The following is a 24,661-nucleotide window of genomic DNA, read 5'->3' on the forward strand; positions in this document are numbered from 1 at the left end:
CGCCCTCGGGCTCCTTTAGGATGATTTCATTTACACAGGATTTTTCAGAAGCACACGTGTACAGGCGTGAGGACCAAGGGTCTCAGGGTCAGAAGGGCCCTGGGGACAGCCTGGCCCTACCCTTTTTTACTGTGGGGCCTCTGTAATTCTCAGTTCCAGCCACCTGATCCCCAGCCCTGATCCAGGAGAGGCAAACTGCCCCAGGTTCAAATTCACTTTCTTTTTTCCATATACATATTCTGCAAGTGTGCTTTTAAAAGTGACAATATAATCCATTTACCACACTTCACTGCCCCTGGTGGTCAGTGGGCGAATGCAAGGAACGCAAAAGGGTGGAAAGAGAAACAGATCAGGAGATGAGCAGAGGTGAGTGGTAGGGAGAAAGAGACCGAGGATGGGGGAAGGAGATTTAAAGAGAGAAAAACAAATCGAGTGGCAGAGAAGGAACAGCCACAGTGGGTGGGTCCGAGAATGAAGGACGTTGGCAGCGCTCCATCGCCACCTTGTGGCCTCCTCGAAGATTGCATCTCAAGCCTCTCAAAGCCCTATGGCTCTGGAAGTTTCTGTCCTTCCTGTGCCCCCAGGTACTGTCCTGCCTCAGACTTGGGTGTCCTCAGAGGAAGTAACTTTAGTTCCATCTTCTCAGGGCCAAGCAGGCCATTTCCATGATCAGACACGAACATTCAGTGACATAGAAAGTTTTAAATTTCCAAGTATTTACAGTAATGTTGGAGATACTCAGACGATTAAATTCTGGTTTATTGCATTGTGGTTATACAAAAAAACAAAAACAAAAAACAAAAAACAAAAACCTGAATTTATGCCTCTTTATATTTACATATATATTTTTTTTTACTTTTTAAAAAAATTTAAATTTTTTTGTCTTATGAAATTTACTACTTTTTGTGTGATTTAAAAAAATTATTTATAGGTATTATGACCTAAATAGATTTTGGGCATAATATTTGAACTCATACCAATAGGCAGACCCCTGTCATGTAGTTTAATTTCTGGTATTTATCTGTTAACTTCCCTTTTCAATTATGTGGACTGCCTGTAAATAGGAATTTCTTTACTTATTCACTTATGTGGCAGTGCTGGGGATGGAATCCAGGACCCCAAGCACGCTAGGCAAATGCTCTACCACTGAACTACACCCCCAGCCCTTTTTATTTTGAGATAGGGCCTTGCTAAGTTGCTGAGGCTGGCCTCTAACTTGCAATCCTCATATCTCAGCCTCCCCTCCCGAGTTGCTGGGGTGACAGGCGTAGCCACTGCGTACGGCTTCCTTGTCTTTGACTTTACTCTCATTTACTGTTACTTAACATCTCCAGTTACAACTGAGTTTCTATAAATCTTTCTTCAGATTTTTAAATATTTTCATTGTAGAAAATTTGGGGAGGGAAAAATACAAAAAGAGAATCACTGGAAATCCCTGAGTCACTATTGTCATATTTTCTTTCAGACTTTCTTTTTCATTTTTCACTTTTGCAATACTGGGGATTGAACCCAGAGCCTCCCACATGCTAGGCAAGTGCTCTATGCTGAGCTACATCACCAGTCGTTTTTTAAATGCTTTTTAAAGGTGGTCTCATCAAATAGCACAGGCTAGATTCAAACTTTCGAGTAGCTGAGCAAAGGCGAGGCCACACGCGGGGCTATGCTTCTACTCTTTCTTTCTTCCTTTTTTTTTTTTTTTGCGGTGCTCGGGATCGAACCCAGGGCCTTGTGCTTGACAGGCAAGCACTCTACCAGCTGAGCTATCTCCCCAGCCCTATGCTTCTACTTTTTCTATAGCTCACAGGCATCGCCTGCATCATTTAGACACCTTTATTCATTTATTAGTATAATAATTTTATAATTATTAAACATTATATTCAAAGATCCTTTTTGATGGTTTCTTAATATTTTATAGTATGAGTTATCTCCGTACTGGAGACATTCAATTTTTTTTTTCCTGTCTTGTAATTATCAGTAAACACATGTTTTTTGTTTGTGCTGACCCTTTTTTCTGAATCTCAGGTTCTACCCACAGGCCACAGAGCCACAAAGACCTCAAGGCGACCTGACCAAGGCTCCGGTCTAGTCCAGAGGCAGGTGCTTGAGGCCCTTCAGTAGGTGGCTGACGTGGTCGGATGGAGCTGTGAGAACTAGGAACTTCCCTTGGGCGTCTGACTGCACTGACTGGCACCCTCACCAGGACACAAGGACACAGACCTGACATCACTCATAACCGCAGTGGACAGTTTTAATCTGTCCCGGCTCCCCACCTCCAGGGGCCACACAGGGCTGGGGTCAGCTCCAGAGGATTGAGCAGTGGCTGGGTCTGAGCTGACCAAGGAGCCAGGTGCATGGAATCTGCAAATGGGGACAGGGTGGCCACCAGAATAGGAGAATTAGTCATCAGATCCAGCATGCACAAAAGGCCCCAGGTGTTGGGGTGGAGACCTGAGGTCAGCAGGAAAGACTTCAGTGACACCAGGTCTCAGCTTAGTCTCTTCAGTGGACACAGGGGGTGAGCCCAGCCCAGAGTCGCAGAGGCCCGTGGGAGGCTCAGGCCCTGGATGTCTAGAAGAATTCCTGGTTCTGCAGCCCTGCCGCGGCCTCCTGTCCCCCTCTTCCCCCAGTTCTCTGGTGCAGCACTGATTCTCTGCACTTGGCTTTTAGATTAGCTTTGTTCTGACTCTCCAGCAACACATGTTCACCGTAGCAAACTGTGAAGACAGAAAAAATCCAAAGGAGAAAACATGGGTGTGGCCCACTTGCCAATCACTGATGAAGTAGGTCTGGGTCGCCAGCGTCCGCAGCCCACAGGGGCTGCCGCCCTTCTTCAGGGTGTGGGGTAAGCTGCCCTGTCCTTCAGACTCTCCTGCTTTGTCTCCCTCGTAGTTGAACATGCATGGGACATGCGCTGCACGTGGACCCTGGCACCCAAAGATCTCAGCGCGACTCTCTGAACCTTCTGCCGGGTCCGGAAGGAGGAGGCCTGGCTGATCTGGCCCGCTGACCTCTCTGCTCTCCCTGGAGGTCCCGGGTGACCTCTGTGGCTGTGGCCTGCGTCTTCTTCATTTCAGACAATCTTCTGGGCTTCACTGGACGCGACGCAGTCTGTTTCTGCTCCTCGGACACTTCCCCGCAGATCCGTCCTGAAAGGCCCCTCCAGGGCACGTGGAGTCTGCCCAGTCGTCCCAGGGTGCAAGCACAGGTCAGGGCCTGTTCCACAGACAGTCTTCCCTGTTGGTCCCGTTCCTACTGCGCTCAGTGGGGTGGCCTGAATGGGGCCGAGGGGTCCCCAGCATCGCCACCTTCCCAGCCAGTCTCAGATGAACCAGGGCTCGCAGGGGGCCGCCCAGCTGCAGCGTCTACTTCACCTCCCTCGCCCGAATCCTTCACTGGCTCAGTAGCGCCCAGTTACACCTGAATGGCCCTGAGACTCAGCCTCCACCTCAGCTGGGGCCTGGAAGGCAGAGGGAATCCAAGAAGACTTTTGGGAGTAGGTGGCATCTGAACTTGGCTTGAGGGAAGGGGAGCAGTGGAGGGAGGGGTGTTCTCGGCAGATGGGAAGGGCAGGGAGGGACTGAGCAGAGGCCTGAGCCCAGCAGGGCACTGGGAAAATCGAGGGGTGGGGAGCAGGGGCAGATGGCGGGCCTGGGCCCAGGGCCCCAGCCTGGCCGATTCGGGATGTGAGGAAAGGCAGTTGTGGGCACAGTCCAGGTGGAGCTACGGACCAGGGCTAGGGTCCGATGGGCACAGGGAGGCTGGAACAGCGCTGGTGGGGGTGAAGGACGAAGCAGTGCAGAGGCTGCTGTGGAATCTGGGGGTGGCGGGATAGGAGGAGGGATGCCCGTCATGTGTCATAGGAGACCTGGCTGTATCTGGATCGCAGTCTGGGTGACAAAAGCAGGGTGTCTGGGGGCTGGGAGAGAGGGCAGCAATCCAGTCAGGGAGCCTGTGGGCCGGACAGCACCCAGGCCCGGCGCCTGGAGAGTGACAGTCACCAGGGTCCTGAGATGGGGACAAGGGAGCCTGAGGTGGAAGTGCGGATGGCAGCTGTGGGCACTCACGTTGGACCTGGCGGGGGCCTGGAGCTACTCCGCAGGGTCTCCTGACCAGGCGGCCTCACGATGCTTTTCTTTTTCTCCTGTCTCTCTGCGGGATGGGGATGGAACCCAGGGCCTCACCCACGCTGGGCAGGTGCCCACACCTCAGCCCTTTCGCTGTTTATTTGATCTGGAGACTGGGTCTCCCTCGGCTGCTGAGGCTGGTCCCAAATCCACTCTTTTCCTGCTCAGTCTTTGCGATCACAGGCATCTTTTCTTTTAAAAGCCACATGTGGGCCTGAGTGGGCAGAGGCAGGACCTTTAATCCAACTAGGATTCGCTTCCTCCACTGGCCTGAGTCCCCAGGAGCCGCCCTGTCTTCATGGCCCTGCGTGAGCACTGCCCACCCTTTCCTCGGTGAGGGGCACCCGAGGCTGTGGCGGCTGTGTGACATGGGCTCACCTCTCCCTTGTGGACCCGGGAGGCCGCATGTCCACGTCCACACGCAGGGCTGGGAAGCCAGGGAGCAGGGAGGTGGGCCCTGCTATGGCAGCCACCCTGCATGAGCCCCTCAGGGCGGAGTGCTGGCCCATGGAGTCTGGTTTTCACGTTTCAGGATGAAAGCAAGCTGTCCTGATGTGCATGTCGGCTGGGCCCACGTGGCCACTCCAGGGCCTGGGACTGCCAGTGCTTGGTGGGTGGGAAACCAGCTCCTAAAGCTGCTTTCGGGGACCCTTTGCCTTTACCCAGCTTCACGGAGGGTCAGCTGCAAGGCAACTCCAGAGACCTTTCTGAAGGAGCAAAGTGTCTCAGAGAGGAGCAGGGATGGGCCAGTGCCACTAACACAGGCCCAGGACCACGCGTGGTAACGTCGAGGCCCAGCGCCGGACCCATCACCAGCCTCCAGCCTGGAGGGCAGGGCGAGACTGCCGGGCACCGTGGCCCCCAGGGGTGGCCCGAGTTCCCCACTGGGCAGGACTCTCTGGCTCCGAGGACCGGAAGGCCAGCGTGAGGACCACGGCTCTGCAGAAAGCTAGGCTCCGCGCCTGGGGTGAGGAAGGCACCCTGGGGACTGATGGCCGCATTCCCCACCGTGACCAGCTCTAGCCAAGAGTGACGTGAACTCAACAGTGGGGACAGCGCCGGCCATGGGGGAGGCGAGCCGTCCACCTAGAAGGGAAGGATCAACACAGGGTCCTGAGGAGCCAGCTCAGCCCCCAGAGGGCCAGTGCAGCCGGGGGGGCTCAGTGGTGGAGACAGTGTCCTCCGCACCCCCACCTCCTCTTCTCCCTCTCCACCCCCTCCCCGTGCTGCATGGTGTCCCCCCCAGATCCACAGGCTGACCCCCACACTCCAGAATCTCAGAACGCAACTGTGCTTGGAGACGGATCCTCTACGGAGGTGACTAGGTGGACAGGAGGTCGTTATGGCGGCCCTGCCCCAGCAAGCCGGGGTCCTTAGAAGAGGAGATGCCCACGTGCACACGCAGGGGAGGCCGAGCGCCAGCGGGGCGTCTGCCAGCCGAGGGGAGGCCTGGGGAGCCAGCCCTCTGGACACGGAGGCCCGTAGCCTCCAGAACTGGGAGGAAAAACGTCTCCACGTTTCCCCGTCTCACAACGGGGAGGAGGGACAGGCCGAGGAAGGGGGTCTGGCCAGCCCCTGGCCTGCTGCTCGGGCCCTCGCCGCCCGCTTCTCCACTCTCAGGACGCGAAGCCCACCTAACCCCAGGACGATCGGTTGTTCCAGACGCAGTCCCCGGATGTCCCCGGATGTCCCCAGAACTGAGGATCAAAGAGAAACCTTGGATGCCCGACGAATGCCAGCGGCCACCTGGCGGGGTGCCATGTTCTGAACGGCACCTCTGCGGACACCCGCCCTGAGAACCACAGGCTGCAGATGGGACCCCGTCCCTGATCAGCAGGGGCTGCGGGTACCCAGGACGCTACCCCAGGCAGGACGCCGTGGTCAGGTGGGCGGTGCCTGGGAGGGGCGGCAGGGAGCCGGGCTGGTGAGGACCCGCCCCGTCCGCCCCGGGCGGGCTCCTGGCCTCTCGCACCGCCAGCCCCCCACGCCTTACCTTCCCACCTCCTGGCTGGTGCTTCAGGTTTTCGGTGGAGCCGATCTTGGACCTGACGTTCTTCAGGTCTGGCATGGGCACGGGGGCAGTCTGCAGGCGGCTCTTGGTGGAAGACGGTGACTTGGGAGGGGTACGGACCACTGCCACCTTCTTGGGCTCTCGGGTGGGTGGCGTTGGCAGGGATGGGGTGCGGGAGCGGCTGCCGGGGGTGCCCGGAGAGCCAGGGCTGCTGTAGCCACTGCGATCCCCAGATTTCGCTGGTTCACCTGGAAGGGAAGGAAGGAAGGAAGGCTAAGGGGAGGGGCCCCGCAAAGGCCCTGGGGGCTGCGGACCCAGGGTGGCCACTGCCAGGCTCAGGGCAGGAACAGGCAGGTGGGAACAAGGTCCAGAGCTCAGATACCCAGCAGGAGGAAGCCCTGGATCCCACTGCTGGAGAAGCATCTCCTCCTGCCTGCCTTGTCCCTTAGGGACAAGTGACACCCATTCCCCAGGAAAGCAGCAGACGGTTCATCAATACCCAATACCCACTGTCTCCTGCCATGGCCAAGAGTTGGGCTGTGTGGTCTCAGGCAAGTTACTACCCATCTCTGAACTCAGGCCTGAGATTAAAGATGGAAGGGATTATGGAGCCTGCAGGGAAGGAGGTTGCAAGTGGAGGCATGTGTACATATGCTTTGCAAAACACACACCCATGTGTGTGGTCCTTATCCTCCTGAGGGCGATGCAGTGAGGGGACCCAGCTACTAACTGCCCTCAAGCCCAGACCCAGCTGGCCCTTTACCCACCCAGTCCAACTCCACAGCTCCCACCCTGTTCCCTGGCTCTTTGGTGGAGCCGGGGCTCCAGAACCACGTGTGCCCTGGACAAGCCAAGCCTCTTCCCACCACTAGGCCTGCTGGCTGTTTCCTCCCCAGGAATGCCCGACCCGCACACTGGCACCTGGCTAGTACCACATCCTTTTCCAAGCATCAGGCCGGCACCAACCCTGCAGGAAGGCTTCCAGGCCCTCTGCTTGCGGCAGACGTGGTCCCTCCCCGTCTGGGAGTCCTTCTGTGACTGCATTTCCCGTGCCCCCGGGGCCCCTCAGGAGTGCCACAGTCAGTGTTTCTCAAAGTGGGGCCCTTGGAACCCAGGGTCAGCATTTCTGGGAGTTTCCCCCACTCTATGGCGAACCTCTGGAGCGTTTGAGGAGGAAGTGAGACGGGGACACAGACTGCTGAACCCCGGGGCAGAGCTGCAAAACTGGCTTTCCTCACTCTCCACCCCAGGCCAGGAACCAGCTGCCACGGACGTGGAATCTGCGGGCTGGTGGTCTGTGGCTGCCCTTACCAAGCGAAGAGCAAGCACCGAGGTGTGCGACTTTGAACTTCCACATCTCTAATGTCCCTAGAGGGGTCAAATACTGTGGCAACGGGGTGCGTGAAGCCTCTTCTCCTTTTCCCCAGAAGTAAACACCAGGTGGGCCCTCCCTCTCTGCTCCAGGCTCAGCCTCTGCTTTCCTATCTCCAGGGACACAGGAGGCTTGGTCGTGGTCACTTGGGAAATGTCATTTCTTGCAGAGTGACACTGGGCAGGTCAATTACCCTCTCTCAGCCTGGGAAGACCGTCCCTCAGCCTGGGAAGAGAGCTCAAGGCCTGCAAGACGGTCTTTTTCTTTTGGTACGGGTTATTGATTGAACCCTGGGGTGCTTAACCACTGATCCACATCCCCAGCCCTTTTTATTTTTTATTTTGAGACCAGGTCTTGCTAAGTTGTTTAGAGCCTCCCTAAATTGCTGAGGCTGGCCTCAAACTTGCTATCCTTCTGCCTCAGCCTCTCCAGTGGTTGAGATTCCAGGCATCTTATGTGCTGGCCGACATATGATGGTCTTGAGGTTGGGATGTCCTAACGGGCAGCGTCCAGTGCAGCTCTGGTGCTCACAGAGCTCACCTTCAACACATGCCGGAGGGAATCGCCTACCTAAGCCCTGGTTAGGAACCAGCACCCCCAAGGCCTGTGGCACATGCTCCCACTCTCACCCACAGCCCTTGTCCCTGAAGCAAATGAGAACAGGCTGTGTTCCAGAGTCCACCAGACGGAGCTGCACGAATCACACAGAAGAGAAGCAGCCCTCAGGCTGACTGGGGAGCCTGCCAGCTTCTCCCAGCCCTGCGAACAAGCCCCGGGTAGCAGACATGCCCAGGGGGTCTGCCACCCTGGGAAGCAGGCCCAGATTTACCTCTCTCAGACTTTGCCCCCGCAGGGGGTGGTTTTCTCTGCACTTGCTTGGAAGCTTAAAAAGAAAAAGCCACAGACAGCCTCATTATAATCAGGCTTAAAGGGTCTTAAGAAGTTCTTCATGCGGCAGCCGGGCCGGCCTGTCTGGCCCAGAACAGGAGAGGCAGGGAACAGGCACAGGGGGCAGGAAACCAAGTCCAGGGTGGAGCAGGGAAGATGTGTCCACCTGCAGGCAGCCACCTAAGGACAGGTGAGAGCCGAAGAGCAAGGCACGCCCTCATCCCAAGTTGTTGCAATAGGTAAAGCAACTGGCATAAAGCCAAGAGATGCATCCAGCTCAAAATCCTATGAAAATCCCATTAGAAATTGTTAATTTCCCCCAGATCATAAGCACGTGAGGGAAACCCCAGATGAGAAAACACTAGGTGAAAGCAAAACCCTCCGCCCGAAACCAGCAGCCCACCCCCCACACACTGGGGGCAATGCCAGGTCAGAAGCATGCAGTGTCAGACTTGGCTGTGAGGGCCACCACAGTCCACGGGGACACGGCGAGACAGGCCAGGCTTCCACCACGGCAGCACCAAGATCCACAGGCCTCCTGGGTGCCGCCCAGAAGCTGATGCAGGCTACCCCCCCCCCCCCTGGTGAGTTGTGTAGCATCTAAACCCACAATCTGGTAACAGGTCACCAGGGCAACCAAAGAGGGCTGCCATTCCTAACAGCTGCACACCACCCGACGGACCGGCAGGTATCCAACAGCGACTGGGTGTGCTTGCAGAAGCCCAGGGGGCTGGGCACGCACGCCACTGCTCAGCTGAGACCCTTGGGTTTTGCCAGAAGATTCCTGACATCCCCAGTGAGTGAGGCTGTGCGGGGCCATGCTGTGTGAGGTCACCCAGAGTGGCCTGCCTAGATTGCTGCTGTCTCCACAGAGACAGTGCCCTGTGCCCATTTTGGGGCCTGAAAACACCTTCAGCTGGAGTTGCCTCCTGGAACCCTGGATTTGGAGGCAGACAAGTCATTGACCTGCCACTCAACAAGTCATGTGACTGCGTTTCCTCATGCTTCAAGTGAACTGGTTAGACTTAGCCAAGCAAACTCCCAGAGCCTCCATTTCTTCACTGATTAAAAGTGAGAAAAGTGCCAAAAAGAAGATGAACATTCCAGTGCTTAGCAACCTGCAAGGCCTTGCTCAGCTGCCAGGGGTTATTAATTGTCAGTGGCATTCTGAGAGAGGACTGTACCTTCTGGGAGCTTCCTCTGACCAGGACTCAAGAGAACATTCTTACCAGTGCCGGGCGGTGTCTTTGGGCTGGGTGTGGTTTTGGCAGGAATCCTGGTGGCGTTGGTGGTGCCTTTCTGGCCTGGAGGGGCTGCTCCTCGGGGTGTGGCGATCTTTGTTCCACTTTTACCATCAGCCCCCTGTAAATGGAAGCAGGGTAAAGTGGTCTTCACCAATTGGGAAGTGACTGTCACTGGGTCAAGGCCGGCCCCAAGGACCCCTCCTTGACTCAAGGAGGCAAAAACAGGTGACCCTTTGCCTTCTGGATTCGGTGAATGTGTCTGACAACCTCAGGGGTTTGCTGGGCACACAGCCCCACAGCCCACCCCAGCGCCAAGTACCCAGTTGCCATTTCCTCCCTGGGGAATTATTTGCATTCGTTGTCAGCACTGACTGTGCTGACGTTATTTTATAAAAAGGCAACAGAGCTTGTAGCAAGATCAGGGTCATCGTCCACTCAGTGCTGATCACGGGGCAGGATGCGGGGAGGCCATGCCACGGGGACGCCCATTTTCCGACTCTGTGGACGTAGGGTGTCGGTTTCACCAGAGGCTCCTCTGCTTGTCGACCCCGACCACGAATGCTAACCAGAGTGAGGTCCTGTTTTTTTGTTCTGTCCCAAATGACCTTCAGGTCTCAGGTGTGCTAAGGGCCCTTGGCAGGTGAACCCTGGACAAAGGTCAGGGCAAGAGCCGGCAGAGGCATTCTGCAGGTGTGGGTCTGGTTCCCAGGAGACGCCTGTTGCTGTAACAGGAGCTCCAAGAGGCAGCCAATGCCCACCACAGAGGAGCGGGCGGGGAGTGAGCCCTGGGGCAGCCGAGGGCAATCCGGAAGCCGCTCCCGTTACCAAGGTCCCGGATGGACATAGCAACCCAACGAGGGGCGACTTTCACACTAGGATCCTGAGGGCCTCAGGGGGCTGCTGCCACCAAGGGCAGGGGAACAGGAGAAGCAGGGCCCGAGGTCCCTTCCCTCTTCAGCCAGAATTTTAACTATTGCACATGGAGTGTCCGGCCGGCGTTTATCTGAAGAAGGTTCCCTGGAGGGCAGCCTGGTTCTGTCCAAGGTCCTTCCCTCACCTTGAGCTTCATCTCCTCTGCTCCAAAACTGCCCGTGCGTTGGGGTGTGACAGAAGAGGGGTGTGTAGGAGAGGAAGCCGGCTGGGCAGGCGGGGCTGAGGGTTTGATCAAAGGGTCTGAGCTGGTGGGAGTGGCGCCCCGGGGCCAGCGCAGGACGGTGCGCAGGACGGTGTGGGTGTCGTGAACACGAAACCAAAGTGAAGGTCAGCACGTGGGGGAGGGGGACACACAATCAGGGGAGGGAGGCAGGCATGTTTAAAGCAGGAGCCCGGATGTTGGGATGGGTCGCCTCCTCCCTCCTGAGCAGGAGGAAAGGGAGGCGACCGCTTCCAGTGTCTCCAGTTATCTGCCAGCTAGACAGATGCGCCACAGTGACCAGGTGTGACGGACGTTCCTCAACTCACAGGTGACAGAACTTTTCAAGAGAAGTAACAAGCGGGTAGGAGGGAGAATCCTAAATGAGGACTGCCCGGCTCCAAGCGTGGAGATTGTGTCCGACACCACGGGGTCACCCGCACACAAGTTTTCTGAATGAGTCTCAAATAAGATTAACCTTAATCCTATCTGGTAAATTCTAAGATGGCCAAATTTTCACACGTTCCACCTAAGGAAATAGCCAGCAGGACGGGATTGGTGGACAGAGGCCGGCACCCAGGTTTGTCCGAGCTGCCTCTTGAGGCCTCTTGAGGCGCTGAGTCAGGGCGCCCGGGAGGGCGTGGGAGCGCGGAGCAGCATCCTGGCTGAGGCCTCACTGGGCTTCTCCGGAGTTTCCTCATCTCCCTTGAATTCCCGCTGTGGTGGCTGAGGCCCTCTGTGCCAGCCCCGGCAAGGAGGAGAACCCAAGGGAGGGGGCAGGGGAACAAGGACCGGGTCTCTGGTCTGGGGACAAAGCTGAAAACCTGGCAGCCCTCCCTCCCTAACTGGGCGAGGTGCCTCTCCACTGGCCGTTCTCCCTACCTGGCCAGGTGTGCCGCAGAGCTGACCTCTCGTGACTGGGGCAGCTCCAGGGCAGGGGCCTTGCGAGGTGCGCAGTGGCCGACAGTTATTGCTCCAGCCTCAGGCACAGGGGCAGAGCTCTCCAAGACCCTGCAGGGTGTTCATCTGCCTTCCTGGGCTGGGTCTCTGTGATGCGGGCCCCTAATTTGCAAAGGGCAAGCACTCAACACCTGCTTCGAAACCCAGCCACCTTCTGCATCTGGCAACGGCAGGGCAGCACTCTATGTCTTTGGTGGTGCCGGGATGGAACCTATAGCCTGTGCTGAGTAGGCAGGCACTCTATCACTGAGCTACCTCCCGATCCCACAGGGAGCATTCATATTAGAAATTCATGCTCTAAAATAGGTTTTATTGAGGGCCAGGTGGGATTCTCCAGGAAAACCCAACTGTGCAATTTTGGAAATATTTTCTTTTCTTCTTCTTCTTCTTCTTCTTCTTCTTCCTCCTCCTCCTCCTCCTCCTCCTCCTCCTCCTCCTCCTCCTCCTCCTCCTTCTTTTTTGTGGTACTGGGGATTGAACCCAGTGCTCTACCACTGAGCAGCATCTCCTTTCCTTTTTCCTTTTGCCTTCCTTCCTTCCTTCCTTCCTTCCTTCCTTCCTTCCTTCCTTCCTTCCTTCCTTCCTTCCTTCCTCTCTCTCTCTCTCTCTCTCTCTCTCTCTCTCTCTCTCTCTCTCTTTCTCAACAGCCATGAGTTTATTAGAAGGAATAGGAAAAGGGAAACAGGGACACTCTCAAGGGAGAGAGTGGGTCCTCTCTGAGAGAAGAGGGACCCTTGGCCCTTTGTATCTTATTTTCCCACTTCGAGACAAGGTCTGGCTAAGTGACCCAGGTTGGCCTTGAACTTGGGATCCTCCTGCCTCAGCTTCCTGAGTGGCTGGGATTCCAGGAGTGCGCCACCACACCAAGCAAAGTCATGGTGGTCAACTGTAGCTGGGAGATGAAAGCCTGCCAGGGCCGGGCGGGCTCCGGATGCAGGCGCGTGGCCGCGGCGGCCTCCTTTGCTGTCCCTGGGAGTGTGTGGAAGACTGACGGGGTTCGCCCCACACCCCACGATGGCAAGATTGCACCACAGTGTCCACTACACTGCCCCTCGCCTCCCCACGCTCTTGAAGGAGTGGGTCAGGTTTCCCTCCTGCTGTGTCCTTCCAGCTCCAGTCAGCCCCGCGCGGAGGATGGACCTCCAGCCCGTCTGCGCGTCCCCCACACTTCTGCTTCCAGGCCTTTGGTCCTGTGTCGCTCCCCTCGGCAGGCCGTTCCCTGTCCTGCTGCACTTGCTCACTCATTTTCTTCGCTGCTGGCCTCCAGCTCTTTTTCCAGGGCTCATCCAGACCCTCTGCATTGGCCAGAGGTCTGGGCTGGAGGTCCTCACTCAATGTCCCCCCAGCCACCTGATGTATTCTGTTTAGTGTTTGCAGTGCTGAGGATGGAACTTGGGGGCGGTGGACCACCCAGCTCCATCCCAGGCCTTTTCATTTCTTATTTTGAGTTCTGGGCTCTCTAAGTTGCCCAGGCTGGCCTCAAACTTATGATCCTCTTGCCTCAGCCTCCTGAGTCACTGAGATTGCAGTGTGCACACCACACTCAGCTCCCTGATGCACTTTCTATGTATTATACATGTATGTTTGCTGGGCCTAGCTCTGTGGTGGCAAATGTGTAGGATGTGCAAGACCCCAGCTGTATGGCAGAAAATTCAAATATACCGTCATTCAAACTACGCTGAAGAAATGGCAATGTAAGAAGCACTAATTCATTAACCTTCTGATGGTCTTTCTCTGGTGCTAGTATCAAAACTGATAAATGATGGATTTTTTAAAACCTTGCAGAAAAACACGATGTGCTTCAAATGCCAGTTGTAACAATCGCTCCCCCCACCCCCTGGCCTCGCACACACAAAACTCAAGCTCCCCCGACCGCAACCGGTGCCCCGCGTCACCAGCTTACCTTTGCTTTTCTGTCCTCGGCTCCAGTCCCCTCTTTGCCTTTACTGACCAGGCGGGCTGATAAAACATAAAAGGAGAATGCAGGTCACGCCCTGCCCTCCTGGAGCACAGGCGGAGCCAGCTGCAGCACAGGGTTGGTGTGGTGTGCGGTGCGTGGTGTGTGCAGCTGGGTTTGGTGGAAACCGACTGGGCTTCTTTCCCCTGGGATCTGCTGGGGGTCGCTTTGTTAGTACAACACAGCACACTGGGGCCATCGCTTGGAGCAGCCTGGTGAGGGGCAGCAGGCTGGCTGGGGGCGGGGACATGCGGAGAAGACGCAGTGGAGGCTGTTAGAGGCACACGTGGGCATGGGGCTGTCTTGGGGAGGTGGGCAGTGCCGTCCCCACCCACAGACTCTCTCCCTGTCTCTGCCAGTGTCAGCCCCACCTGGTGGAGGATAACCCCACTCCATGGAGGGGCATTTAAAAGCCATGGACGCAGCCAGCTCTGCAGGGTGTCCTCCTGCAGGACCTCAGGATCAGGAGCTGTCTCCACCCTGTGGCTGGGCTCAGCCTTGGTTTAGGGCTTTGAGGTCTGACTGGAGCCACCTCGGATTCCCGTCTCCTGGGGTCAGCTCATAAACAATCCTAACATTTGCCTTCTTATGCTGACCACCCGCTTCCCAGCTTCTGGGTCACCTGCCACCAGCAGAGGTGAGCATGGTGGGGGTGACTTCACTCCATTTTTCTGGTTGCACCCCCAGAGCCTGCCCCTTACTAATGGGGACCCCAGCCACTTTCTCCAGGAGGTTTAAAATAAGCCCATTCTGTCCCTGACCCAGCCCTGGTGGGGGGGGTGTCTTCCCACCGAGAAGGCTAATCCTTAATTAGCTGTAAACTGTTACCATCAAACATCCCACAGGAAACATCTGGGTGTGGGACTTGGACATTGGCAGCCATTGCTTAGGAAGTTGCCCCCGGGGGGCCCCGCCCACTGAACCTGTCTCTCCTCTAGCTCACGGTCACCATCGCGCTCAGGACTGAACACTGGTAACGTGATCTCTTCTTTGGCTGCAACATCATGTTACCTCTTGCCCCAAGGACAATGAGCCTCCCGGGGTTTCTCGCTGGCTGAGGCAGTCTTGGATTTCTGAAATGCCCGGTGCTGCTCCTCTAGCCCAGGTGTGGCAGAACCACCTGGAGACATGGCTCCTGGGCGCAGCCGAGGCTGAGTCTGTAAGCCTAATGTGGCACCCAGGAGTCCGCCCTTTAATAGGGGCCCAAGAGGATCTGACCCACACGCTCCTTCCTTTGCCCAAATCAACCAGCATCATCTGATCACAAGAGAATCTTCAAGACTGACATCTCCCCAGTCTGGGTAGGACTCAAAGAGCCCTCTTCCCCGAGATGTTACCAGGAGGGATCAAATAAATCTGGGGAGTCCGCAGTATGTGTCCTTGGAGGGTCACAACGTGCATTCGTACATTAAAGGCTCTGACAGATCCTCCAGCGGCGAGGCCGGTTTAACTTGTTTTCCAAACTCATTGGGCCACGGAACTCATTTTCCCCTCTGGACGCACCTACTGACATGGGGTGGACCAGGATTCACTAAAACATCACTTTAGGAAACCTTGTGGGAAACCATCAAGCCACAGTCATTTGGTTCCCTTCTGTTTTGGAATTTAAACAAGGACATAGGATTCCCCCACCCCCACGCCATCTTAAATTTTAAACACAGCTTCCTTTACCTATAACATTTCAAAGAATGCTCTGTAAGTAGAATCTAATAAAAATCTAACAGATGTTTACAACTGTGAACTTAAGTAGTACCAATTCCTGGGCCCTGCAAAAAAGTCTAAAATGCTAACTATTCTAAAACCCTAACCCTATGGATACACCCACTCCTGGGTCTCTGGTCTCTGCCGAGGGTGGAGGAAAGATCTTGCCACATGTCTCCTGCCACAAGGCAGGGTGGGGTGAGGGCATGGCTGCCCGGCCAAAGGCTCGCTTGGGCTCTTGGCCACCTGCACATGCTACGTGGGTGTCACCTGCCACACGTGACCTGTCTGACGAAGGCAGTAGGGGACAGGCACGCAGCCTGTGCCTCCCTGCATTAGGAGGATGCTCCAGCAGCTTCTGGAATGGCCGTGGAGAGTGGGAAGTGTGCCTTCCGGCGCAGACCCACCTGGCTTCTGCACCCAGATCCACCCCCTTCCTATAGGTGACCTTCGGCCACTTTACCTCTCCGAGCCTCAGTTTTCTCATCTGCAAAATGGGGTAATTTTGCCTGTTTGGGAGTGTTGGGAAGTTTTTAGACCATGAGTGTAAAGCGCAGCAGAAGCCCTCAAGAACGGGGGCAGCTGTTGTCCTCTCTGTGGAGCATGCCCACCAATCTCCTGTGGGCTGAGGGACCATGGTGGGTACATTAAGTGGCCTGAGAATCCAACAGGGCAGAAAGCACTGGGCAGGGGTGTTGGTGACATGCAAAATGGCGGGCAAGCGTGAGGCGCTCGTGCGACCAAAGCCCAAGGACAGGCGGCCGAGGGAGGGAGCAGCGGCGGCCCAGGTGTCGGTTTAGTGGCTGTCTTGGAACTCTGGGGCGGCAGGCGTCAAGGAGAGCAGGACCTCAGTGGCAGTGCCCGCAGCCTGGGTGGCACAGGAGGGCGCCAGGGGAGGAGCGAGGAAGCTCAGCGCACAGACCTTTGAGTTGGGGGACCCGGCTGACGGGCCGCCCTGGCAAACCGGCAGCAGGCCGCTTCTTGGATGGCTCCAGGAGGCCAGCCTCTCCTGTGGCCTCTTCCACAGAGTGGCCCTGGGCCTCTAGCTCCTCTCCAGGGGCCCCCAGAAGTGCGGACCTTTCCAGGTCCCGCTCTGACCCGGCCTGCTCCCTCTGCACGTTGGCTTTGATTTCCACGTGGAACGTGAACTCGGGGGCAGCCTCGGGCCCTTCCACCAGGGGCCCTGTGCTGGGCCCGGTGGGCTGCACGGCCAGGGTCTCTGCAGACGCTTGGGAGAGGAAATCGACAGGGAGCGGGATGGCACCCTCGGCGGGGGAGCCGCAGATACCAGCGGCTCCTCTGGAGGCCATTGGAGGGGACAGCCCTCCTGGAGAGGTCTGGGAAGGAGGGGAGTCTCGGGGTGACGACTCGTCGATGTCACGGTCTTCGTCCACCTCCTCCGGCCCCCCCGGCCTCTCTTTGCCATGGCCTCCCTGCAGAGGTGGCCCCTCCTGGTCCTGGTCTCCCAAAAGCTGGCGCTCCAGCAGTCCACCGTCTTGGCTGCTCTTTAGGTTGCCAGGTCCTGTTCCTGAGGGCTGGTGCGTGGCCTCTCTGGGGCCTTCGGGTGGGATGTGGGCCACGGGCTTGAGGGGGACGTGCTGGCGGGTCTGCCCTGGGGCCCCTGTGCCTGAGGCCTCACCTTCGAGGTACCCCGGGTCCCTGCGCAAGCTTCCCAGGACACCCTGGGCCCTCTCAGGCTCCGGGTGGAGATATCCAGGGGGGGAAGAGTTTGCCACTGCTAGGCCCTCCTGGGCGGGGCCCCCGTGCTCTTGAGCCCACTCCTGGGGGGCTTCTCCAGGGCCCCCAGGTGCAGGCGGCGCTGGGCAGGTGGGATGCTGCTGAGGAGGGTGCACAATTGCCTGGACGGGAGCTTCGGGCTGTTTTTCATCCAGAGATGCCACTGAGACTCCGGAGACTTCTGGGCTAAGCTCCTGGGCCAGGGGCCTCTCGGTTGCTGCCCTCTGCAGGCCCGGAGCGCTCACCTTCTCTGGGTTGAAGAGGCAGCAGTGGCAAAAGGTTAGCAAGGGTGCAGGAATCCTTTAGAGAGGGAACGTCATTCTCGCCATAAGAAAAGGACACTTAGAAGGCAAGATAGGCCCCCTGACCGGCAGGGGCACAGCCCTGGGCCCAGCTCGCTGCTGTCTGCTGGCAACAAAAGCTCTCTGGTCTCACTGCCACCAACCTGCTGGGTGACCCAGGGGGAGCACCTCCCCTCTCTGGGCCTCAGTTTTCTTTTCTATAAAAGCGGGCTTGGCCCTCATCACTTCTAAGGCCCCTTCTGGTGTGGGTGCTACCTCTCCATTCACAGATGGACTCCAGCTGGCCCAGAGCTTGTGGGCCCCTCTGGGCCTGCAGAGAGGGTCTCCTTTCCTCTTTCTCTTTCTTACTGTTCCCCTTTCTGGCAAATGAAGCCAGCGGGGGCCACAAACCTACCCAGCCTCAATCCTGTGCTCTGACAGATGTGGAAATCTACGGCTTGCAATCATGGAGGACGGAGAGTTTATTAACAGAGCTGCCCCAAGATTCCTGCAAACACAAGCCGGGCTAGGCCTCTCCAGCTCACTGTCACAGCAGACCTTTTGCCTAAGGTGAGGCAGGACCACGGTGGCAGCCAAGAGCTCAGGGGACGCCTGCTCTAACTGGTCACACCATGCTGTACCCAACTCAGCTGATGGAGGCCACACTCATTTTTTCCCCAGGGAATTCATGTGACATTCATGTGAGTCCCTCTTTGCAGCACGTGGCCATGTGTTCTGAACAGGAGGGTCATGCTCTTTGGTCCTAACAGGTACGCTTTACTTTTTTAACTCCCAACTCTGAACATCCCATCTGGTTCCAACTGAAGAGCCCATATAACTCCCCAGCTCTCCTCGACCCAGACCTGTGACCCCAGAGGATTCAGGGGCTTGGAGAAGAAAGAGATTTGGACAAGGGGAAGGGAGGAAGGGGAGCATGCACATATGTCCACACACGTGTGTGGCTGTGGGCACGTGGGTGACGTGTGAACTGGACCTCTGTCCCCACCTGCTGGTGTGGCTGCACAGCTGGGCTCCCCCCTCCCCCCTGTCATACTGGGAAGACTCTCAATCTCATTCATTTTCTGTTCCCAGAACTGAGGTCAGTCAATGCCTCCTGCCTGTTCAGGTGGGGTCAGGAAAACCTACACATCCCTGTTTCTTGCAGAGTTTTGGGGACCTTGTTGGGGCCCTCGGTCAACCTCCTGGAGGAGCAGGCCCAAAGAGAAAGGCCCAGGGCTTCTTATCATCTGGCCAGCTCAGTGGCCCAAGGTGAGGGCAACTGTTGGTCACCATGCAACTCAATAGGCTGGGTCCCCACTGCCTTCCGGAAAGCACTTTCCTCCCAAGCTTCCTTGAAATTGCTCTTGACTAGGATGTTCTGGACTCCAGGACTTTAAAATACCCTCTTCAGAAAGAGGCAAAGCCCCCAAGCATGAAGAGTATGCATAAAAAGTCGCCCACACAGGAGTGTGCAGCCCGAGCCCACCAGGGAGGAGCTAGCACGGCAGCTCCACCCCTGGAGGAAGGAGCCACTTGGCAGAATATTCTGTTCAGTTCCCAGGACACCATGAAGTGTCAGTAAATATTCAACACAGCAAGCACCAGGGCCCAGGGAGTCCAGGGCAGACAGCCCTCCAGATAGGTCACCCCACCCACTTTCCAGAAGGCCTGGTCTCCACGGTCCCTTGAAGGAGGTGGGTGGACCCCTGCGTGTCCCTGGACTGGTCAAGGCCTTCTGCTATCTGACATCACAGCTCTATCCCAAGACAACCTTAGCTGTCTTAGGCACTGTATGCCTCCGGGCTGTGCCAAAAATCTGCAGAACAAACTCAAATTCACTCTTTTTTTTTTTTTAATGGAAATAGATGATGACTTCTGGAGATTATACTTCATGAAAGCTCTAGTTTTACCTAAGCTGAAGCCCACAGCCACAAGGAACAGGGGGGCTGGAGCTGGGCTCAGTGGCCCAGCACCTGTGTGACAATGGGTCCCAGCCCCAGCACACAGACAGGAGCCAGGGCTTTAGTTAAGTCATATGTAGACCGAGGCCCTGCTGTGTGTTGTTCTCGCTTCTAGTAGTTTTCAAAGCTCTCTGTTCACCTAGGAGCGAAGGCACCCGTTGCACGCCTTGTGGGATGCGGACCTTTAGCCTCACCACCCCTCAGGGTGGCAGAGCCTCCGAAGCCAGACAGCACCCTGGCCTCAAATCCCCAACCACTTTTGGACAAAAAGAACAATATCTTTGCTTTTTTGGACTCAAGAAGCTTTCACACTATACAGTTCATTTAACCAGAAAATGATACTTAACAAATCCAGCCCATATTGTGTTTATACCGGAAGTCTCCATTCCTTGAGATCAAGGATCTCTAGCTGGGCACGATGGTACACACCTGTAATACCAGCGACTTAGGAGGCTGAGGCAGGAGGATCACAATGTTCACGGACAGCCTCAGCAACTTAGGGAGACTCGGTCTCAAAATAAAAAATAAAAAGGGCTGGGGATGTGACTTGGTGCTAAAATAACTCTGGGTCTCTAGAATTTTTTAATGAAGTTCTTCAAGAATGATAAACGATTATAGAAAGCTGCTTTTCTTGAACCCAGATGTTTAGTTCCTGAGAAGAAAATCATAAGGTTTACAGCTACACAGAAGAAAGTTCAAATGCAAATCTTGGAAGTGATGGTGCAGACTTGGCCCCTGGATAGGCAGAGAGCCACCTGCAGGAGAATCGCCCAGGTATATATTTCCATTTCTGTCAGACATCATTTATTTTCAACTCCCAGGCTGGGCAAGGTCAGCTCCCTTTGGGACACTGAACACTTCAGGAATTATACAGAAATGGTGTTAGAAAAAACCTCTGCAAGGGCTCTTTCCATATCGGAGTGACCCACCATTGATAAGAACCAACCTTCCCAAATCTGGGTTCATGAATTCGGGCCCAGGTCTGAGCTATTCTGGGGGTGGCCCTCTGAACGCTCCCATCTCCATCCTTTGACCCCCAAGTGGTGGAGGTAATTCGGGCCCACTGACCTTGAGTCACGTGTCCGGCGGCTTGGTCTTCCATGTTTGGGGTGTCCCCAATGCCCGCTTCTTCAGCTGGTTTAGATGTCAGCAGAGGGAAAGGAAAAAACAGAGACAGTTACTATTTGCTGGAACCAACTCTGTACCTTGTATCTTTCCTGAAAGGTGCAGGAAAGACACATCCTCAGAGCGCCAAGGGGCTGCGGCCCTGGCTCCTCTGCAAAGGTCAGACGGCGATGACAACAGTTTCCTAAACAAAACCCCCAGAAGTTGCCACCTAGGAGGAAGAGGTGCCCCATGGGGGTGCAAATTGTGACTCGCAAAGATGCCAGGACCCAGGGGTCAGAGAAGCACTCGCTGTGAGCCCCCGCGCTCGTCGGGGCTGCAGGCAGGAGACTTGGGGCGGCTGTGGGCACCAGGCGCCAGCACTTACTTGACCTCTCTGGGCCTCCGTTTTCTCATCCGGAGCCCCAAGAAGATGATCCCACCTTATCTCCAGGAGGACGGGGAGGGATATGAGTTTGTGTGAAGGCGTGGGGCGCAGTGCTGGCTAGGGTGGGTGCCCCAAACTCGTTAAGCTTCTTTCCTCCAAACCCTTCAGGAGCAGGTGCTGTTTGGCTGCAGGGGGCCAGCAGTGCCAGAGAGCAGCTCCGGGGGGTCTTGGGCTCCTGTGTAGGGAGCCACCGGCCACCCCAAACAAAGAAGGCTGAGAAAATTTCCTGACCACATCCACAGGACCTAAACCAAGGAGTGCTCCTGTCTAGAGAACTGGGGAGATCAGGATGCTGGCCCATCAGGATAGAGTTGCCCCGGGCGGAGTTTAAAAGCAGCTGGCCGCACACTGACCTTCGACCCCAGCATTTCCCCGCTTTTCTGAGGCGGGGCAAGAGGTTGCTGCCTCTGAGAAATGCCTGCAGCCTGGCTGGGCCATCGGCCTTGGCTCCCGACCTTCGGAGCTGCCAGCATGGTCTGCCAGGGAGAGGGCAGCAAGGGAAAAGAGGTGCCCTGGGTTGCTGGACAGCCACACGGTGGCCTCCCAGTTACCCAGCTGGGTGGCTGTCCCTGAGCAGCCACGGGGAGGCGGCAGTTGGCCTGGAAGTCCCATCATCAGCATGGATGCCCGCTGGGTCCCCTACAGACAGCACTGTGCTGGTCCCAATGGTGACTGCAACTTGTCATGTGACATGGCACTGGGCCAATGCTAGGCCACGTGTCCCGGAGGTAAAGCTCTGCGTGTGGGTTTGGTCTGAGTTTTGGAAAGAATATGAAAATGGAAGAAAGGCTCTCAGAGAGCACGCAGCCAGCTAAATGGCCATGGAGTCACGGAGGATTCCAGGATGCTGCCCTGCCACATGACAGTCGGTGGGCCTTCCTGTGCCGACGCAGCATCAGGACATCCTGGCCAGGTGTGAGGCAGAAATTGAAGGCTGCTGATGTTCCCAGTGAGGGGACACTCAGAAAAACCCCAGAGGGGGACGGTGCCTGGCAGTGGTGGCAGCACATCACTAGTGGCCTCCCAGATCCCTTGGGAGTATTTTACAGGAAGCAGGAGGGCTCCCTGCTCTCCAGCAAGACAGGACTCCTGCAGTGGGTCAGGGACACCCCGATGGGACACCCATCTCGACGTCCACAAGACACCGCAAACGGGATGTGCCAAATCCAGGCACTGACCGAAGGTACATACTGTCGGCAGCGGAAAAAGGCTCACCTCACTCTAAAACCTCCCACCACGCGGAGGGTGGGAAGGGCTGGGGTGGCCTCGGGGTTTCCAAGGCCTCACTTGGACACTTGACATGGTCCTAGTGGACGCTGTCAGGGTCCCACTCGGGAACACCATGGTGGGGGAGAGGGGCTGCTTGGGGGGGCCAAACAAAAGCGCATCACTGCAGGCCCGCCAGCAGGGCACCCCAAATTTGCTGCCAGTGTCCCACAGATCTGATGTTGGCCAGGTCAGAGGGCGCATGTGACAGGCCACCAGTGGAAGCCAGCCGCCCTCAGCAGAGGTGAGGCTGGAGCTAGATCCAGGAGAGAGAAGAGAGGACACGTCGGCAGAGGAAGGGTCTTCAGGGAACATTGGCAGGAGACAGGAAATGAGGAGAGAAGAACCTGGAAGAATTCAAATAAGGTTTCCAAGAGAGAAACCTGCAGGAGAGGAAAGCAGCTCACACCAGGCCAGCCCGCTGCCCATCCCACACAGCGCCCGCGCGGCCCCAGGGGAGGGCCCGGGCTCCGGCCAGAGTTGGGAGCTTGACTGTCAGACGGCTGTGCAGACCGTGGAGACCCAGGTACTTCTGGTGACTCCAGATCCACAGGAAAGTCAAGAACTGGCTGACGTTCTCGTCCTGGGCCAGGGGCAAACTCCCTACCTGAAAACACTATGAAGGGACAGCAGGGGACAAAATCAAGTCACCCAGGAGCACGCCCATTCCAAGGTCCTTCATGCTCAAGACTGAAGCCCTGCAGGCCTGAGCAGCCCTCCCAGCCATTCAGAAGGCCAGGCTGCCCATCCCCTCGCCAAGCAGAAACACACGGTGAGGGGGCGCGGGCCTGCACTGGATTCTCCATCCCAGCCGGGAGAGAGCGCTGAGGCTCCCCCAGGGCCAGCGGGGGCGCCCCTGCCTGATGGAGAGAACACCCCGCCTGCTCCCACCACCGTCTGCCACAGGCCCAAGCCGGGCTCTTCTGCTTTTCTTTCTGGGTAACTGGAAACTCTCCATTGAAGGCCAGGGAAGAGGCTGCAAGGAGAGCTGAGTTGTCCCCTCCCTGGGGACCCCAGGAGGCAGCTCTCCAGGAGCCGGGCAGTCCTCAGCCCGGCGCTCTTTCTGTGGGCACCCTGTCTGCCAGTTCCCCGGCAGCCTGGTTGACAGGGACCCCTCCACGCCTGCTCTGCAAACACTGCGTTGAAGGCAAGACGCTGAAAAGGATGCCAGGTCGCACTGCGGGGCTCCTCCCCAGGGCTGCCCTGTTAGCCCTCAGAGCCGGGAGGCGTCTGGCCCTGCTGCGAGCTCGGGCGCTCCTGGGGGCCAACCAGCCGTGGAGGGTGACCTGCTGCTGGGCAGAGGTGGAGCACGCGGCCCTGGCTGTGGAGGCACGGGTCTGTCAGCGCCTGCCTCGGAAAGCCCCGCGCCCTCTGCAGCTGACGCGCTGGCTGAGGCAGGGGCGGCTCCGGGAGGACTCCCGAGGCTGCAAGCACGGAGGCGCCAGCTGCCAACAGCCAGATTCCCTTAGCCCGAGTCGCCCACGTCCTGCCTCGCCCGGACACCAGGACGACCCAGTGTGCACCATCCCAGCAGCAGGTCAGCCGGGCACCGGCTCCTGGGGTCGCCCTCACCTGTGGTTCCTTCTGGGATGTCCGCGTGGGGCTGGGCGGCCGCCTGCTCGCCGGGGGCTCTCTCATCCACTAAGGGTGCAGTCACGTCTGGAAACCCACGAGAGTCGCCTCAGCGGGCGGGCCACACCCTGCCCCTCCTTCACTGCTTATGCAGGAGCAGAGCAGGGTGCAGTCAGGAGGGACCCCGCCACATGCAAGAAAGCGCCAGCGCAAAGCAGGGCCCAGAGCCGCTCCTGGCCCCTCTCCCCAGCAAGCACGTCACCGCAGGGAGACGCCAGGCCCTGCCAGGCAAGCCCGGCAGCCCCCACCCCGTGTAAGTGCTGCCCAGCATTTTTAAAGAACAATTGAGAGCCAGACGCCGTTTCCCAGCGGTGTGACCCTCAAGGCAGTGTGGGGGGACATGATTGGGACAAGGGCAGTGCAGGAAACCCTGGGGACAGGGCTGGGGCCTACGGTTTTGCTGGGAGGTTTAGAGCAAGTTCTTTGTCCTCTTTGGGTCTCAGTTTCCCCATCCACACCATCTCTAGGTGACCTCTGAGATTTCATCCAGATCTCAGTTCATGATGCTGATCAGACAGCACAGAGTCCCCTGTATGGCAATGACCAGGCCTGGTCTTGCCTGGAGCTGGGGACGTGACCAGCGGTTGGTTGAGTTTCACAGCAGAGGAAGGCAGTGGGCTTCCGCCAGGGGCTGTGGCCAGCAGGCCATTGAAGTGAGCTCTTCAGGCCAGTGTTCCTCCGGGCTCATCCCAGCCCCGTCACCTCAGGTGTTCTGGGCACACCCAAGGAGGTGTCACCCTGGAAGTCTTCCCAGGAGCTGAAGTCAGCCCAGTTCAATGAAGGACCTTTTCAGCATTTGTCTGGATACTGGCCGAGCAGCTGAGCAAAGTCCAGTCTCTGCGG

The 24,661-nt window shown here is 57.1% G+C and overlaps 1 protein-coding gene across 12 annotated transcripts in view; it reads right to left on the reverse strand.

Moving 5' to 3' along the window:
* MAPT (microtubule associated protein tau) overlaps positions 1-24,661 on the reverse strand; it is a 98,926-nt gene that overhangs the window by 14,754 nt on the left and 59,511 nt on the right. For 2 of the 12 annotated variants that reach the window (XM_079134964.1, XM_079134962.1), the window contains 6 exons: positions 20,437-20,502; positions 16,312-17,376; positions 13,635-13,690; positions 9,580-9,757; positions 8,337-8,390; positions 6,118-6,383 (listed from right to left, as the gene is read on the reverse strand). In XM_079134964.1, the coding sequence (XP_078991090.1) occupies positions 6,118-6,383; positions 8,337-8,390; positions 9,580-9,757; positions 13,635-13,690; positions 16,312-17,376; positions 20,437-20,502 (1,685 nt within the window). Of the gene's footprint in view, positions 1-6,117; positions 6,384-8,336; positions 8,391-9,579; positions 9,758-13,634; positions 13,691-16,311; positions 17,377-20,436; positions 20,503-23,758; positions 23,846-24,661 lie in introns of all 12 variants that reach the window. The other 10 variants (XM_079134961.1, XM_079134960.1, XM_079134968.1 and 7 more) reach the window with 7 other exon arrangements.

The sequence above is a fragment of the Sciurus vulgaris genome, assembly GCF_902686455.1.
Source record: "Sciurus vulgaris genome assembly, chromosome: 3".
Lineage (NCBI taxonomy): Eukaryota > Metazoa > Chordata > Mammalia > Rodentia > Sciuridae > Sciurus > Sciurus vulgaris.